The sequence below is a fragment of the Motacilla alba genome, chromosome 23, assembly GCF_015832195.1.
Source record: "Motacilla alba alba isolate MOTALB_02 chromosome 23, Motacilla_alba_V1.0_pri, whole genome shotgun sequence".
In the NCBI taxonomy this organism is placed as follows: Eukaryota; Metazoa; Chordata; class Aves; order Passeriformes; family Motacillidae; genus Motacilla; species Motacilla alba.
In genome coordinates, this window is record NC_052038.1 from 275482 (window position 1) to 290184 (window position 14703).

Genomic DNA, 14703 nt, shown 5'->3' on the forward strand with positions numbered 1-14703 from the left:
TGGCACAGGGTGCCCAGAGCAGCTATAGCTACTCCATCTCTGGATGGTCTTTAGGGTCCTTCCATCTCAAATTATCCCAGGATTCCATGATTAAAACCTGGCAGCAGCAGCAGAGAGTGAGGAATTGGAGAATCAGGCACAGCTGCAGCAGCCAGTGCAGTCCTGTGAACACATCAAGGAGAGCTCAAGTACAGAGATAAGAGATACAGACAAAAGAGATAAAAATGAAGACCTGCCTTGTGTTGTGACTGCCGTTTAAGGGAGGGACAACAATGTGATGACCAAACCCTCCCAGGGGCAGCCCTCCAGGGCAGCCAGCCCCCGTGTCTCCCTGAGCACTGCTGAGGTCAGCCCCACACACAGAAGAAACAAACCAGGTGTGAACTTATATTAATTTTATTCACATTTCCAGAGGAAAGCGTCGGTGGAGTGCAAGGTCATGGCTAGTGTAGAAAAGCTCAAGTATTTGGTTTAAAACAGGCAGACATTTCTGAGGCTGAGCCGAGCCCCTGCTCTCTTCCCCTACACGTGCTTCCAGTTCAAGTAACAGGAATCTCCAAAATAAGCTGGCTCATCACATAATGGGGGGGAATGTCAAAAACTTTAAAGCTCTCTGTGGTATAAATCCCTAAGTAGGGCATAAAAGTAGCAGGCAGGAAATCTTGTACAGCTGAACTGGCTTATCCCTGGGCCAAGTGTTGGGCTTTTCCTTCAGCAGCAGAGTTTTGCTGTCAGCGATGCCAAATGCTCCAGTCCAACTTTAATGTGATTCATTACCCAGAGCTGAAATTTGCTGCTACTGGATTATGGGGATGATTGTTGCTGATGGCACAGAAAAAAATTAACAGGACTCCTAGCCGAGGAGAAGAGGAGGAGAAAAAAATTTGATTGCTTTGTATTTCAAAAACAACATAAAGGGAACAAAAACACAGCCAGGAATAAGCTTTTGAGAACTGGAAATTCCCAATTGCACTGCTGGCCCATGGGAACTTGACACAGCTCTGAGTTGATTCTAGGGAATATATCTGTATTGCTAAGAGACTCCTGGGTTCAGCTGGGCCAACAGCTGGTTCTTGCTGACATCCAGCAGACTCAAAATCCTCCCAACCCCAGGTGGCATTAACCAGCTTCAGATTTGCTCCCCACAGAGCCACAACTTTTGGATTTTTGCTTCAAAGTGCACATTTCAAATTACACAAGGCATCAGATAACCAAAGGCCTCTACAGAGCCCTGGCCGTGCCACAGGCCTGGAGCAGGACTGGGAACAGGCAGAGCAGAGTTTGGACAGGCAGCAGGAACAACTCACCAAGACACAGTGGAAAGCAGCACTCTCTGACACAAGTGGAATGGCACCAGCAACCGATGAACTCCTAAGTTATGGCGCTAAAAGATGAGATGGTTTACTTTTTTTCTATATTGTAAATATCAGGGAGTTTAAAATGTGCCCAGTGAAGACACTGGAAGTCTTTTTGTCCTGCGAAGTTGCTGGATTTAATTGGAATACAGCTATATTTGGGAAAGGAGTGGGTAATAGATGTGTGCACATTCTTGCTTGCTCTGCAAAGACAATTATCAGATTACAAAAAAAGGCACAAGAAGCACATTCCTCCTTCTTTCATCCCTAAAAGGTTCCTCCTTCCCCCTGCTGAAAGCACTGAGCTGGCTGTCACTGAACAACCTCCAAGTACACATTTTCCTCTTTGATCCAGCTGGCTCGGAAGCCCCAAGGATTAAAGATTTCTCTTCTGTTTGAATAATGTCACTGACTGGAATCTCATGGCTTGTTTAACTGATTCTCTTCATCCTCCACCTATATATAGTAAAAAAATGGAATTAATATTATGTTTTGGTTTATTGCTAGAGGCAATCTGCTGTCCCCCAAATCAGGCTCCCAAAGGAAGGAGATGAAAGAGAAAATCTGGAAGGACCTGCTTGCTTGAAACAAGAAAAAGGCAAAATTGCGCTTGCCCCACCTGGCTGGGTGTCACAGAGGGGGAAACTGGGGCAAGGAAGGGCTGAGGATTATTTAGCAAGTCAGTGGAGAGCCAGGAATAAAACAGCCTAGCTCTGGATCTTCTGTTCCAGTTGTCAAGAAACAATTTTGCTTTCCCCAGAAGGCAAGTTCTGTCAGAGGACAGGACATGCCACTTACAATTCAAGACTTAATGTTGACACTGGATGTGCGGAGCGGGATAAAGGAATGTGACTCTTTGGTGAATATCCTGGTTATCATAGTAAAAATGTATTTTAATAAACCAAATTCACCCCTTGCCTAATCCTTAACACTGCAATAAATTTCTCCCCTGCATCTGCCTGGCTGATATTTAATGGTTCAGCTATTAAACATCCCACCAAACCTGTGTCTTCTCTGTGAAAGCTTAAACTCCTAAAATTCTTATTAAAAAAAAAATACAAGGAAACAAACTGCTCTAAATATTATTCCAGGATTGAATTGCTTCAGTGGTGTGGATTCTATTTACAATTTTAAGGAACCTTCTGCTTCAGACAAGTCACAAGAACCTTCTCAGCAGCAGGAGAGCTGGACAAAGGATGTGGGTGACACAGGAAGGGGGAACAAGTGTGTTCCTTGTGTCACCACATGGTCATGGACAGCGTGTTCGCTCTGTTCCTGACAGCTCCTGGGAAGCCACGCTGGTGGCAGAGATGCCAAGGGAGTTTGAGGTGCCTGTGGATGGATTACATCACCATGCAGTGCCCTGGGACACCCCCACAGCCTGGCAGAGGCTGAGGGCAGAGGCCTTTGGCAGCTCCAGTTCACACCCCCAGTGCTCCCACGGGTTCCCACACACAGGATTCAGCCTGGCAGCTATGGATGAAGGGCTGCAAAGGCTGCCTGAGCTGAGGTGATTCTAGAACAGCCAAAGAGCCAACAGGGAGACTGGCCAGAGGGAGAGCCATGAGCTGGTGCTGCCAGCAGCAAAGAGGACACCTCAGGAAGTACCCGTGTGGAAACCCCCACCCTGGATGTCCATGGGCATGCTCCTTAAACTGGCTCTGCTGGAGAGGGAACCACCCATGCTCCCAGCCAGGAGAGCACAGGCTGCATGTGCAGGAACACAGCCCCAGGCTCCACTCCTTTCCCCCCACACAGCAGCTCTCTTTCTTTTGGGAAGTTCCCTCATTTTGCTGTTTAAGTCCTGATTCCTCTCCAGTCTCACATCCCTGTGTGCTCTGCCTGCCCCCTTCCCAGAGGCAGAGGAGCTGCTACCCTGCCCTCCAGCTCATCCCCCTCAAGGGGAAAAGGCCAAAGCACTTCACATTCATCAGTTTGGATGGTTCAAAAGAAAAGCCATTTGTTTCTAGGAAATCTGTTTACACGCCCACTCTGGCCACTCTGGCTTTCCAACTCCTATTCCTAGCATTTGGCTGACAGTGGAGAGGGCAAGAACAAACACACACCGATCCCCAAGTGCTCTTGATTGTGCCATTTTGCCAGATGTTCCTGGTGCAGAAGGAGCTGCACAAAAGCATTGATGGGAGAATTATGTCTAAAACACATCTCTCTGTCTCCAGCAGCAGATGCCCCTATGGGATGTTTGCCTACCCAAAGCCCACCTGCACTGCCCTTGCCTTCTGACAGGGAATGACAGGAATGAGGACATTTTGCCTGCTGGCAGAACCAGAGCAAGCCATCCCTGATGGAAACCCTCTGCCCATGCTCCCTTCCTTCTGGGGTGTAAGCAGCCTAGCAGCCAAGGGTATCGCAACAACCAGGATCAGTACGAAAAACTGGAATTTAACAATCAGTCCTGAAAAGGTCAGCTCCTGAGCCACAGCAGTGAAGGATACGGGGGAATTGCTTTGAAGTGCATCTTTTTCCTCTCTCTTTTATTACACAGAACACATTAATCTCGCTGGTGATCACTCAGTTTTTCAGGCACTATCACTGGACACAAAGCCAGTTTTACTCAAAACTTTCTTCTTGCTCCTGCAGCTCCACCAGTGCTACCCTAGATTCCCCTTAGAACTGGAGGTTTCTTCTTGATCTCAAAAAGAGATTGATATATCAAAACCAAATTCAATTACAAAATATAATAATATCCTCTTCTTGGAAGTGAAGCTGCCCCATATTCCAGACTGTGGCAGGATTTTTATAACTTCAAACCATTTTTACTAAATTCTACTTAAAATACATCAGAGTCCCAATCCACCTGTCTGGTGGGTTGTAATGCTCACAGCTGAAGATCCATTCCCTGTCAATTCCTCCTGGATCTACCAAAGGCCTCTTCTCAGTTGTCTTCTGCAGTCTTGAACATGAGGATGGCATTGTAGATCTTCAGGGCAGGGCCCAGCTTGATGCTGAGTATTTTAACGATGTCATTCTGCTTGAGGAGCAGGAAGGCCTCGCCGTCAATCTGCTGGAGGTTGAAACACAAATGGGACAGGGATTAACCACCAAGGGACAGGCAGGATTTCCACTTCTGGTCATTCTGGGATTCTTGCCTAGTTCTGGCCCCTACACCCCATAATGTCCCCTTTCCAAAGGACACAGACCTCATCTCACAGCATTTTCCCCAGAAATGGAGAAGCTCCATGTGTCCTGCCCATGGCAGACGTAGAATAAGATGAGCTTTTAAGGGCCTTTCTATCTCAAACCATTCCATGATTCCATATGCTATACAGACTAAGGCATAGTGAAGATGCAATATGGCTGGAAAAACAGAGCCTCCTAATCCATCAATAAGGACATATATTTGATTAGATGCAAATTAAGCAAGTGATGAACATACTACCGTGTGAAAATACAGGATACTGTAAGTAACAGCGAGTAAAATCACGACACACTGTTTCTGGAAAAGGTTAAAAATTCACTCAAGCAAGAACATCCACAGAGACAACACAGATATAATTAATATAAACCCCAAATGCTGCAGGGATGAAGCCAAAGATTAATGGACACAGACAAACAATAAGTGCCTCCCTAAGTTATTCCATTAAAATCCATTTACAGAGACTGACAGCATCTACTCCTCTCACTTGATGCTCACCAGTGCAGCACACAGCACTGGACAGTCAGCCCAGCCAGAATAACAATTCTGCTATTTTTGTAGTCTTCCCAAATCGAATATTTTTGGATGTCAATGCCTGGTGCAAGAGGAAACACTGAGTAAACTCAGAGAACACATAATTAAAGCAAAGAGCTGAGAGCCAGGAGATTTGCTTTTCCCACCTCTCACCACAAAAGAGACCCTCAGCAAGTTACTTAACCTACTACTGAGAGTAACTGGGAAGTTAATTCCTGCACTGGGAATGAGAGCAGTACTCCCAGACCACAGATGGCGACACCAGGTCCTTGAATCTTATTTTCAAGCTGCCTCAAGTCTACACTGCTGCAATGAATGTGTTAAAAATAGCTTGAAACAAATAGGACTGTGCTGCTTAAATTAAATAACAGCGTCAAGAGGAGCAGAAAACTGCTGCAAAACAGTCCTACATTTCAAAATGGCTTTGTGTCCAATTTATTTATTCCTATGCTTCATTTTCACTGCACTTCCTTACACTTACTTATTTTAAACAGTCCTGCTCTGAACTGGGCCTAGAAGCAAGTCTGTGCTTTATTATTCATTCCTTTGTTCCATCTTATTGGATGGGTTTTAGAATTCTGTGAACAATTTGTTCTCTTTGCTCCTAATGTAAGCAGCAACTTATCCCCCTCCAGCCCCCTGCCAAGGGAAGTCTGCAAGGGATTTATTTATCTTGGACATGAAGCACTTGGAGGCTGATCCTGGACAGTGTGGGGGAGTTCAGCTCTCCTGTCACTCACACCTGTATTCTGGCCAAAGACAAACTGCTAAAAGGGTTTCAATTTCAAACTGACAATGTGGTTTGAGCATAAACTGGAAAAACAACACAAGCCCCTCTAAATCAGGTGTAGGGAACCACACTTTGAGGCTGCAGAAAATAAGGATTAGAAGAGACTGTGGCTATGGCACTCTCAGAACCAGAAAGTTCACTGTGTTCAGGACCAGAAGAAATAAAATATATGGAGAATGGTTGGATTGATTAGGAGATTTGCTGGTACATCTCACCTCTGTATACACCTTCCCTAGAAATCCCTTTAACACAGCTACAGTGAAAGATGGGTTCATTTGAACAAATTTCTCTATTCCCACTATATTCAGTTCCTAAGTATTCTACTGTATTGTCACATTGTGGACAGTGCTTTTTGCAAGCCTCCATTTCTTTTGCTTCCTATTTTGTGTGAGTCTGCAGTTTTTAAAACAAGGGAAAACAAAACACAGATACATAAATCCACAAAATGCACTGCAGCCTGATTCCCCCTGAAAGGGAGGCAGCTCTGGAGCAGACAGCGATTACAGACCTGCCCTTTCCAGTCACTGCCATGCAGGAGGAGTGGCACCTTCCCTGGAGCTCTCACAGTCACACAGGAGAGCTCTGAGGACAGAATCACAGAACCATGGGATGGTTTTGGTTGGAAGGAACCTTAAAGTTCATCTTGTTCCACCCCTTGCCATGGGCAAGGACACTTTCCACTATGCCAGGTGGCTCCAAGCCCTGTCCAACCTTGCCTTGGACACTCCTAGGATGGGGCAGCCACAGCTTCTCTGGGCACCCTGCGCCAGAGCCTTCCCACCCTCACAGGGAGGAACTTCTTTCTAATGCCCATCCTCCTTCAGGTTAAGGCCATTACCCCTTGTTCTGTCACTCCTCATCTAAAGACCCTCTCCAGCTCTCCTGGAGCTCTTTAGACCCTGGAAGGGGCTCTGAGGTCTCCCTGGAGCCTTCTCCTCTCCAGGTGAGCACCTCCAGCTCTCCCAGCCTGGCCCCAGAGCAGAGGGGCTCCAGTTCCCTGGAGCATTTCTGTGGTCTCCTCTGTATTCACCCCAGGAGCTCCACATGCTTCTGACACTGGTGCCCACAGCTGAAGGGAGCTCTGCAGGTGGGGAATGACCCGAGCAGGACAGAAGGGGAGAATTCCACCCCCACGAGCTGCCCACACCACGAGATGAGTCCAGGACAAGGTGCATCTGTGCAAATTCATTGGGGGCTCCTAAAGAACCTCCAAGTGATGCCTGCAATGTAAGTGGAAGCTGAAGCACCCAAGAGATCCCTGTCTGTGATCCACCTACAAAGCTGTGCCAAAAACCAGGACAGCCACACCCTGTGCCCATGGAGGTCTCCCAGAGGCCATGGTGAACACACCAGGAATGGGACCAGAGCCTAGCCCATGGCAGTACTGACAGGACACGTCACACACGACATGCTCTGACTTTCCAACCTCTGCTTGTCAAACAAAGGTTCTCCTCCTGCTCTCACCCCAGCCCATGGGAGAAGCCAGCGATTCCTGGGAAACCCTGTGCCTGCCAGGCTCCCCAGGAGAAACAGGCACACGTCCTTGTTAGAGGCAGCAGCTGAGATCCTCACTAACCATTCCAACAGGGCATCTTTAGAGCAGTGCCAAGCCCATGGCACAACGGTCAAAGACAGGATGTTAAGCATAAGCTCCATGACTGGAACTGCAGGGGAAATTTAAAGCAGCAAGATGCAATTAGCCATGGTGGAATTCAGCTCCGTGCTGAGGCTGCCTCCTAAATGCCACTGCTCTGCAATGAAACGGCTGAGCAGGCCTGAGCTCTCTGCTGTAATTGCAGGGATCTGCAGCACAGGGTCTGGGCACACCCCACTTACCTCTTCCCTGAACACAGATGCTTGCTCTTTGCAGCCGGGTAAACGCTGGATAAAGCTCACCACCTGCAATTGCATGTAAGAGAAAGGAAACACACATAAAATGAGACATCATCAAGAAAAACCCTCTTATTTGTGTATGAGAATTCCCTATGCAAGAATTTTTAAAACTTTAATACTCAAAACTCTCACGTTAATGAAGGATATAGATGGAAAACATTGCTGGGTTGTTGCTGCAACTCCTCTGCATGTTTTGTTTACCACCAATAACTCCCCTATTGCCATTTGACCATTTCTCTCCCTATAAGAATCCATCTTTTCCACTCTCCTAGAAGGTTCTCACAGAATCAACATTATTTTTCCAGATAAAAAGCTATATATATGGCTTAGACTACTTTAAATTCACTCACAACTTCACTTTCTCTACAGTACTGTTGGAAAGTAAAACAAACATGAAAAAAGGATTTATACAGTTTCCCAAGATGACATGCCTGTAAGAGACAAGATAAACCAACTGAATGAGCACTGTTTTACCAACATGCAAAGGCAGAAGAGCTGGAAAGGAAGAAGGAAGGCAGAAGAGAAGGAAAGGAGTTTTGGTTTCATTTAATCTGTGCTGGGTGCACAGGATCCACAGAACCAAGAGGATTAAACAAATAAAAGTTAATTTTACATTTCACATTAGGGAAAACCTTTCTAGGCAAGGAATCTGTTAACATTTGAAATAATCTCCCTGGACTCATGCAAGCAGCCCCGGGGTTACATTATATAACACCAAGGAGTGTGAGGAGTAGCCCTGTGTGCAGTCCAGGATGACTTAATGTGCATTGTCTTCTCCAGCTGCAGCTTCACTGGTTCACAGGAGATTTGTATATTGAGGCGTAATCAGATCAAACATGTCCAGTTAATTGGATGCTCCCTTGCAGGAGCAGCTCTGCTTTCATGAGGCGTAACCATGTGAGTTGTTGCAGATGTGACATTTCTTCCCTGTGCACAAACAAGCAGTTGGGAGGGGTCACTGTCAGATTCAGGCTCCCTTCAACTCAAAATTGTCAAAGTCTCTCCTAAATCATATCCCTGTACTTCCAGATCTTCCTACCCCTAGACTTGGAGTCGTTCCCTCCCCTTCAGTTCCAGCCAGGCAGGAACAGGGCTCTCAGAGTGCCCTCCAGGTTTGCTCTGCCCTGGCAGGAGCAGCTCTGACTGCCGTGGTTTCTGTTATGTAACCTGAAAGCAGAGCATCCTTCTCCTTCGTCCTCCTCTTCCTCTCCATTTTAAAGACAATCCACATTTCTATTGGACAGTGACTCCAAATTTTCTTCTGTAGAAGCGTAAACTCCTATTATTAACCAATAACAAAACACTACTTTCCTTTTGAGTCCCCCTGTCTGCTAATAATTAAAACACAAATGAAAATCTTTCTGCGAGGTCTGGCTCCTTTGAGAATTTACAAGACAGCTGGACCCTTGGGGCAAGAGCTGAGTGCTCTTCAGTGTCTGTGGCACTGAGAGGCTGGCAGACATCTCCAGGGAATGACCTGGGCTTGGCTTGCTCCTGTATCCTTCTCTGCACAAGTGCTGCTGGCTACTGACACGGAGTGACAGACCTTTGATCTGCCCCAACATCCTTTGTAGGGACACTGCAAGCTCCCTGTGCCATGGAGAGGCCTCTTGGGCAAACAGCAGCCCTGGGGTTTACCAGGAATGGAGAACAGAGAGGAAAGGAAGATGCCAGAGGAGAAAATGGGAGAGAAGGTCCCCTGGACATAAGACAGCCCACTGAGCCACAGGGACCTGCCTGGCTGTCACTGCTGAGGAGGAGGGTTCCCAAACAAAGACAGGGCAGTTGAGGGACAAGGGAGGCTTGGGAGCACAAGAACAAAACACCACAGGAATCCAACACAACCCCACAATACTGGCAGAGAAGCCTTGAACCCTGAGAAAGGCTGAGACGGGGAGGGCTCAAAGTGAGGGTGGGACAGGTGTTGGACAGGTTGGGAACATCTCAGTGGGATCAGAGCTTTTCTATGAAGAGGTAGAAGTCTGCTGGCCCTTCCTGCTGTAACCATCCCATGGCTCAGAACTGCCTGCTGGAAACTCTTACACTCCCAAAGCACATTGGTGGGAAAAGGGCTTGAAAAAGAGCTTTGTGCAATCCTGAGAACACCCTGGAAACTGGACACCACCCTTCTGGAAGGTGCTGATGTGTCGCAGACACACTGAGATCAGCACAGGATTGATGGCCCGTGGTGACAAGGCAGCCCCACACCACACCCCTTCAACAGCTACTGCAGGACTGGTCCCCTCTGAGGCCACAGAGAGGAGCTGGGTTAACTGGGATTTAGAAATCCACTTACACTTGGCACAAGGACAGTCCGCCCCGCCCAGGGTATTGGCATCTGAAGCAGGATTAACTAATGAACAATACAACTCTAGCACATCTTAATGTTCTTCTATGAGTCAATAGTCTGTGCTCTGAAAACATGACAGGAAGCCTCCAATAAATACCAAAGCTGCATTAAAGTAACTACTCTTACTGACTGCTCAGTGTTACCAAGACTTTCTTAGCTTGAGGGCCCCTAAATACTGCTACTGCTGCTGCTCTGCCATTTCAGCTGCTCTCAACCAGCAGAGAATTAAAGCAACATTTTTTTCCTTAATGTGGGTTTTATAAAATAAAAACAGTTCTTCAGCCTGAAACCAAAGGAGAATTTTACATCCCCCATCGCTCCTGTTTCAGATCAGCACAGGACTCCTTTGGACTCCTTTGTGCAGCAGAGTTCAAAGCACAACCCAACAGCAAATGTTTGCCCTGCAGAAAGATGCTGGGAGCCCAAATGCCGACAGACTAAATGTACTTTGCACTCCCTAAAACACAGCATGTCCTGCTGCTTTCAACTCCCAGATCTGTGGCTACATTGCACTGCACATGCTGATCCTGCAAGTGCTCAGAGAGAACCCAATTGATTCCTCTGGGAATTTGTGATGAACACAATTTTCAAAACCAGACGCACTTTACTGAAATTCAGCGGCACATTGTGGTGCTGCAACTGAGCTTTGTAATGTGCCATTTACACTGCAACTGCCAGCCAAAAGGTCCCCAGCTGTTCCAGTTTGCAGCAGAGTTCAGTTTATTCTGGATTTGAATCACTATATCCAGTGCCCTGCATCGATGTCTGTGGTCCCTGCTCACACTCATCTGTTATCAAACTAATATCCCAGTTAAATTTACCCAGCAGTTGCTTTAAAGGTCAACTGCAAAGGACAAATTTTATTTGGCTTGGATCCTGACACTGTACTCCCATGAAGCGGCCTCCTGTTTTATCCAAAAGAAAGAGATTTTGATTATCATGTCAGAGGATTATCTGCTTCTGACTTTATTGATTTGATAAAAGACCTTTTGGAAAATCATTGGAAGTTTTCTCAAAAGCATAGGAACAGTAAATCTTTCAGAGATTTTTTTTCCTCCTCAGTATGAATTTAATTCTAAGACATTTTTATTAAAAAGAACAATAAAACACAACCAAAACCCAACACTACCAACAAACCACAACAACTCAACACAAAAGAGGACCAGGTTTTAAAATATCAGCACTAATTGCTCTGTCCCTTTTCCAACTGCTGTGGTTCCCATCTCCCACATCACAGCAAATCCCACTAGACTCCTACCACTCCTGCAGCATGAAGAGCAAAGTCAGGATAGGATTTATCCGATGTTAAAAGGCACTTAGGGAAAATGCACTTTCTAAAAGTCTCTGAAGATCGTCTCTGCATCATGAGCAGCAGTACCTTTCTCCTGTTTTGCAGATTCCTTGCATCCTTGCAAGCACAACTCTACAGCACATTTCTCTGGAATTAAATGCCCTGCAATTAAGCACCAGAATCCAAATTATAACCACTTCCCAAGCACAGGGAGAAATATTATTTATGCCCAAGGCATCGAGGCAAAAACCAACTACTCAGCACACAAAACACTCTGGCTTTTTCACACACCACCTAATTACAGGAGACATCTCAAGAGCTGCAGAGACATATCTCCAGCTGCACAGCTACCTCTGCCAGAAATCAGGTCAGGCTGTGGGCAGTTTTGTTCCCAGGGAATCAGGCAGGGAGATGCAGCAGGAGTGGGCATGCACAGTGCAGTTTGGAATTTTCTGCACTGTAAAAGTGAATCAGCAGCAGAGTCACAGGAGAGGGGGAGGCAGATCAGAGAAAGGGAATCTGCTGTCAGAATGATGCTTCCTTCAGGCCTGAGGACTGAGAAATCAAGGGGTAAATAAACAGAGGGAGGGAGGGAATCCTTTTGAGGGCAATAAGCTGTGGATACCAGAGGGTTAACAGGGGTCCTTCCCCTCCCTGATAAAGGGTCTTTGGTCTAACTTCCAGCTGAGTCAGCTGTGGCACATGCACAGCAAACAGAAGAGCACTGCCTAGCAGAGGGAAGGAAATAAAGATGTCTCCCAATAAGCACTCCAGAGGAAGAGTGCTCTGGCATTCCTGCATCCCGGGAGAGTGGAACAGGGAAGAGGTAACTCACCTCCTCCACAGTCCATCTGGAAACTTGTTTGGCTGTCAGGCCCGAGACCTCCGGCAAGAGCCTGCAGTGCTGCTCCCAGAAGAGATGGAGGCGGTGGGTCGGGTTAGAGGCCAGGGAAGGCATGAAGATAGACTGATGGAGGGCCTGCTGGAGATCCAAATCAGGGCCTGAAAAAGGAAACAAGACAAGTCAGAGCCAGGCTTAAGTAGGAGCAACTGCAACAAAGCAGGAAGAAGGGTCACAGCCCAGAGGGGAAAGCAAGGCAGGGTGAGCAGAGCCAGGCACAGCTACTGTGCAGCACACGGAGCTCTCAGGACGTTCTCCCCCTCCTGAGCAGGAGAAAGGGAAAAAAAAGGTAAGATTGCCAGGCTGGAGGCTGTATCATTAGCTTCTTCTCTGGAAAATGATGTCATGCTGCTAACAGAGAAGATGTTTGCAGCGTTTTATTGACAAGGTGGAGGAATTCTGGTAACAGCATCCTCGGCTGGGAACTGATGGCACCGTTCCAGTCCCAGCTGTAGCCAGAGCTCTGTGCTGCTAGCATGGCCTGGGCTCACTCCCCAGGAGACTCCTAGGCCAGGAGTGCTCAAGATACCTCCAGACATCAGCTCCCTCCTGATGTGTCAAGTGAAGCTCTGAAAACCAAGGCAAAAAAAGGGAGGAAAGAATCACCCCTCCCTAATGAGATCACTGGAGCAGTGCAGAGTCACGGCCCTACAGGGACGTGCTGGTTATACAACAGGAATCCAGGCAGAGGATGGGAGCAGGCTGGGAAGCACTCCTCTGGTTTACAGTGGCACGGGGGGCTACCCCCAACCCACCCCCCCCAACCCCGCAGGCTGCCCAGCGCCATCCCGGGGCATCCCGAGCATTCCCACTGCACCCCAGCCCTCGGGAAGGCTCTGTGTGCCTGGAGCAGCCGCTGCTCTGCTGCCTCTGCTATTCCGCTGCCCCTGCTGCTCTGCTCAGCACCTCTCAGTGGGCTGGGGTGTAGGATGTGGGGGGTATGCAGTCACTACGTGGAAAGCACAAAGGAAAACGGCAGAAATACAAAGAAAAAGCAAATTCACAGGGTTTGCCAGCTGCCCCCTAACTGAAGGGGAAGCAGCTCTGGAGGTAAAGCCTGTCCTAGTGAACAGTCACTCCCCTGGCCCCAGAGCCCACTCAGCTCATCTCATCTCCACATCCCTAACGGTCATGAGATAGCATCAAATAACATCAAATTTCTAATAACAAAACCAAGGGGAGGATAAATAAAGCCTGAGTAAGAACTGCTCAGTTCAGGAGCTCCTGGTGGAGAAAGGGCACAGGACCTGCTCCTGAGAGGGCTGTCACCCCCTCCTTCCCTGCTGCAGTGGTGGGGACAGACAGCACCTGGTCTTGTCCCCACCTCCGGCTCCAGGAGGTCCCACTTGTGCCCAAGGTCTCCCCCACTGCCACATTCTTGCTGGGTGGGCATTACTTCCATCTCAGACCAATTCCTTTTCTCCACTCTTTTCTCCACTAAGCACAAATCCTTGGACTAAGCACCCAAATCATGACCTAGACAATGACTTTCCTTCTGACGAAGAAGTAGTGATCTCAGTTTAAACACAGCTGGCAGGAAAGCTCTGGGTAATTGTGAACTTACAGGTCAGTGGATGATTGCATTTCCCTCCCCTGACTTCCATCACTCCATGGAAGGTAAATGTGAAGGGAGAATGGGCAGCTTTCCCTGCCAGCTGCAACTGCAGCTTGGAGCTAGCAGATCCCTCAGCTCTGACTGCAGAGCTCAGCACAAGGTAAAAATGAGTATTAAAAAAAAAAAAACAACATCCAGGCACCTGTCCCAGTTTGTGCCTGCTTAGCTATTTTTGATTGGAGACTTATTACCATCTTAAATCCTCCTAAAAGCCTGGTCAGCTCGGTTCTCTGAAATGGCTTTTTATAGTAAATCTGAAAGTTAAGCATATGGTTTGCTAAAGTGATAGCAGAAAGCTGCTCTGATAACTTAACCTGTCAGATACCAGGAAAAAAAAACTTACTGTTTTTCCATTTAGCTTTTCATTTTCTTTTTAATCCTTAAGAGAACCTTTAAAAAGTCCTCCAATGATTCAGAATATGTTTCTGAATACCCATGAGGGTCTAAAAAAAGGGGCTGATGGAACCTAAATATCTGCTAAGTTTTGAGCAAGTCTCCCTTGAGCCCTGTGCTGGCGCTGTCACAGCTTGACAAAGGTCACAGACTGTTTGGGAACCCCTTGTCACTACAGAGCAGTTTGCAGCGGCACAAAAACCAGTGCAAACTTGTCTTCTCAGTTAATAAATACAAGGCTCCACTCTACAAAGTATTGAATCTTTCACTTCTAAGTAATTTTACCCTTTCTCCTCATTTTTAAGGAATCGCCATTATCTCCAGCATGTGCTTTCTCTTGACTGTGGGATCAAAGACAAAAAAATCAGTGAATTCTGAATGCTCCTCGTGACTGTGCAGGTATTGCAGAGATAGGCACACACAC

General features: G+C 47.2%; 1 protein-coding gene across 10 annotated transcripts in view; it reads right to left on the bottom strand.

The window, feature by feature from the left end:
• Nucleotides 1-380: 380 nt before the first annotated feature.
• The window catches only part of LOC119711024 (lethal(3)malignant brain tumor-like protein 3), a 46207-nt gene continuing 31884 nt past the window's right edge, over nt 381-14703 (bottom strand). For 9 of the 10 annotated variants that reach the window (XM_038160688.1, XM_038160686.1, XM_038160685.1 and 6 more), the window contains 3 exons: nt 12206-12372; nt 7673-7735; nt 381-4380 (listed from right to left, as the gene is read on the bottom strand). In XM_038160688.1, the coding sequence (XP_038016616.1) occupies nt 4252-4380; nt 7673-7735; nt 12206-12372 (359 nt within the window). In that variant the 3' untranslated portion in view covers nt 381-4251. The remainder of the gene's footprint in view (nt 4381-7672; nt 7736-12205; nt 12373-14703) is intronic. The other variant, XM_038160683.1, reaches the window with a different exon arrangement.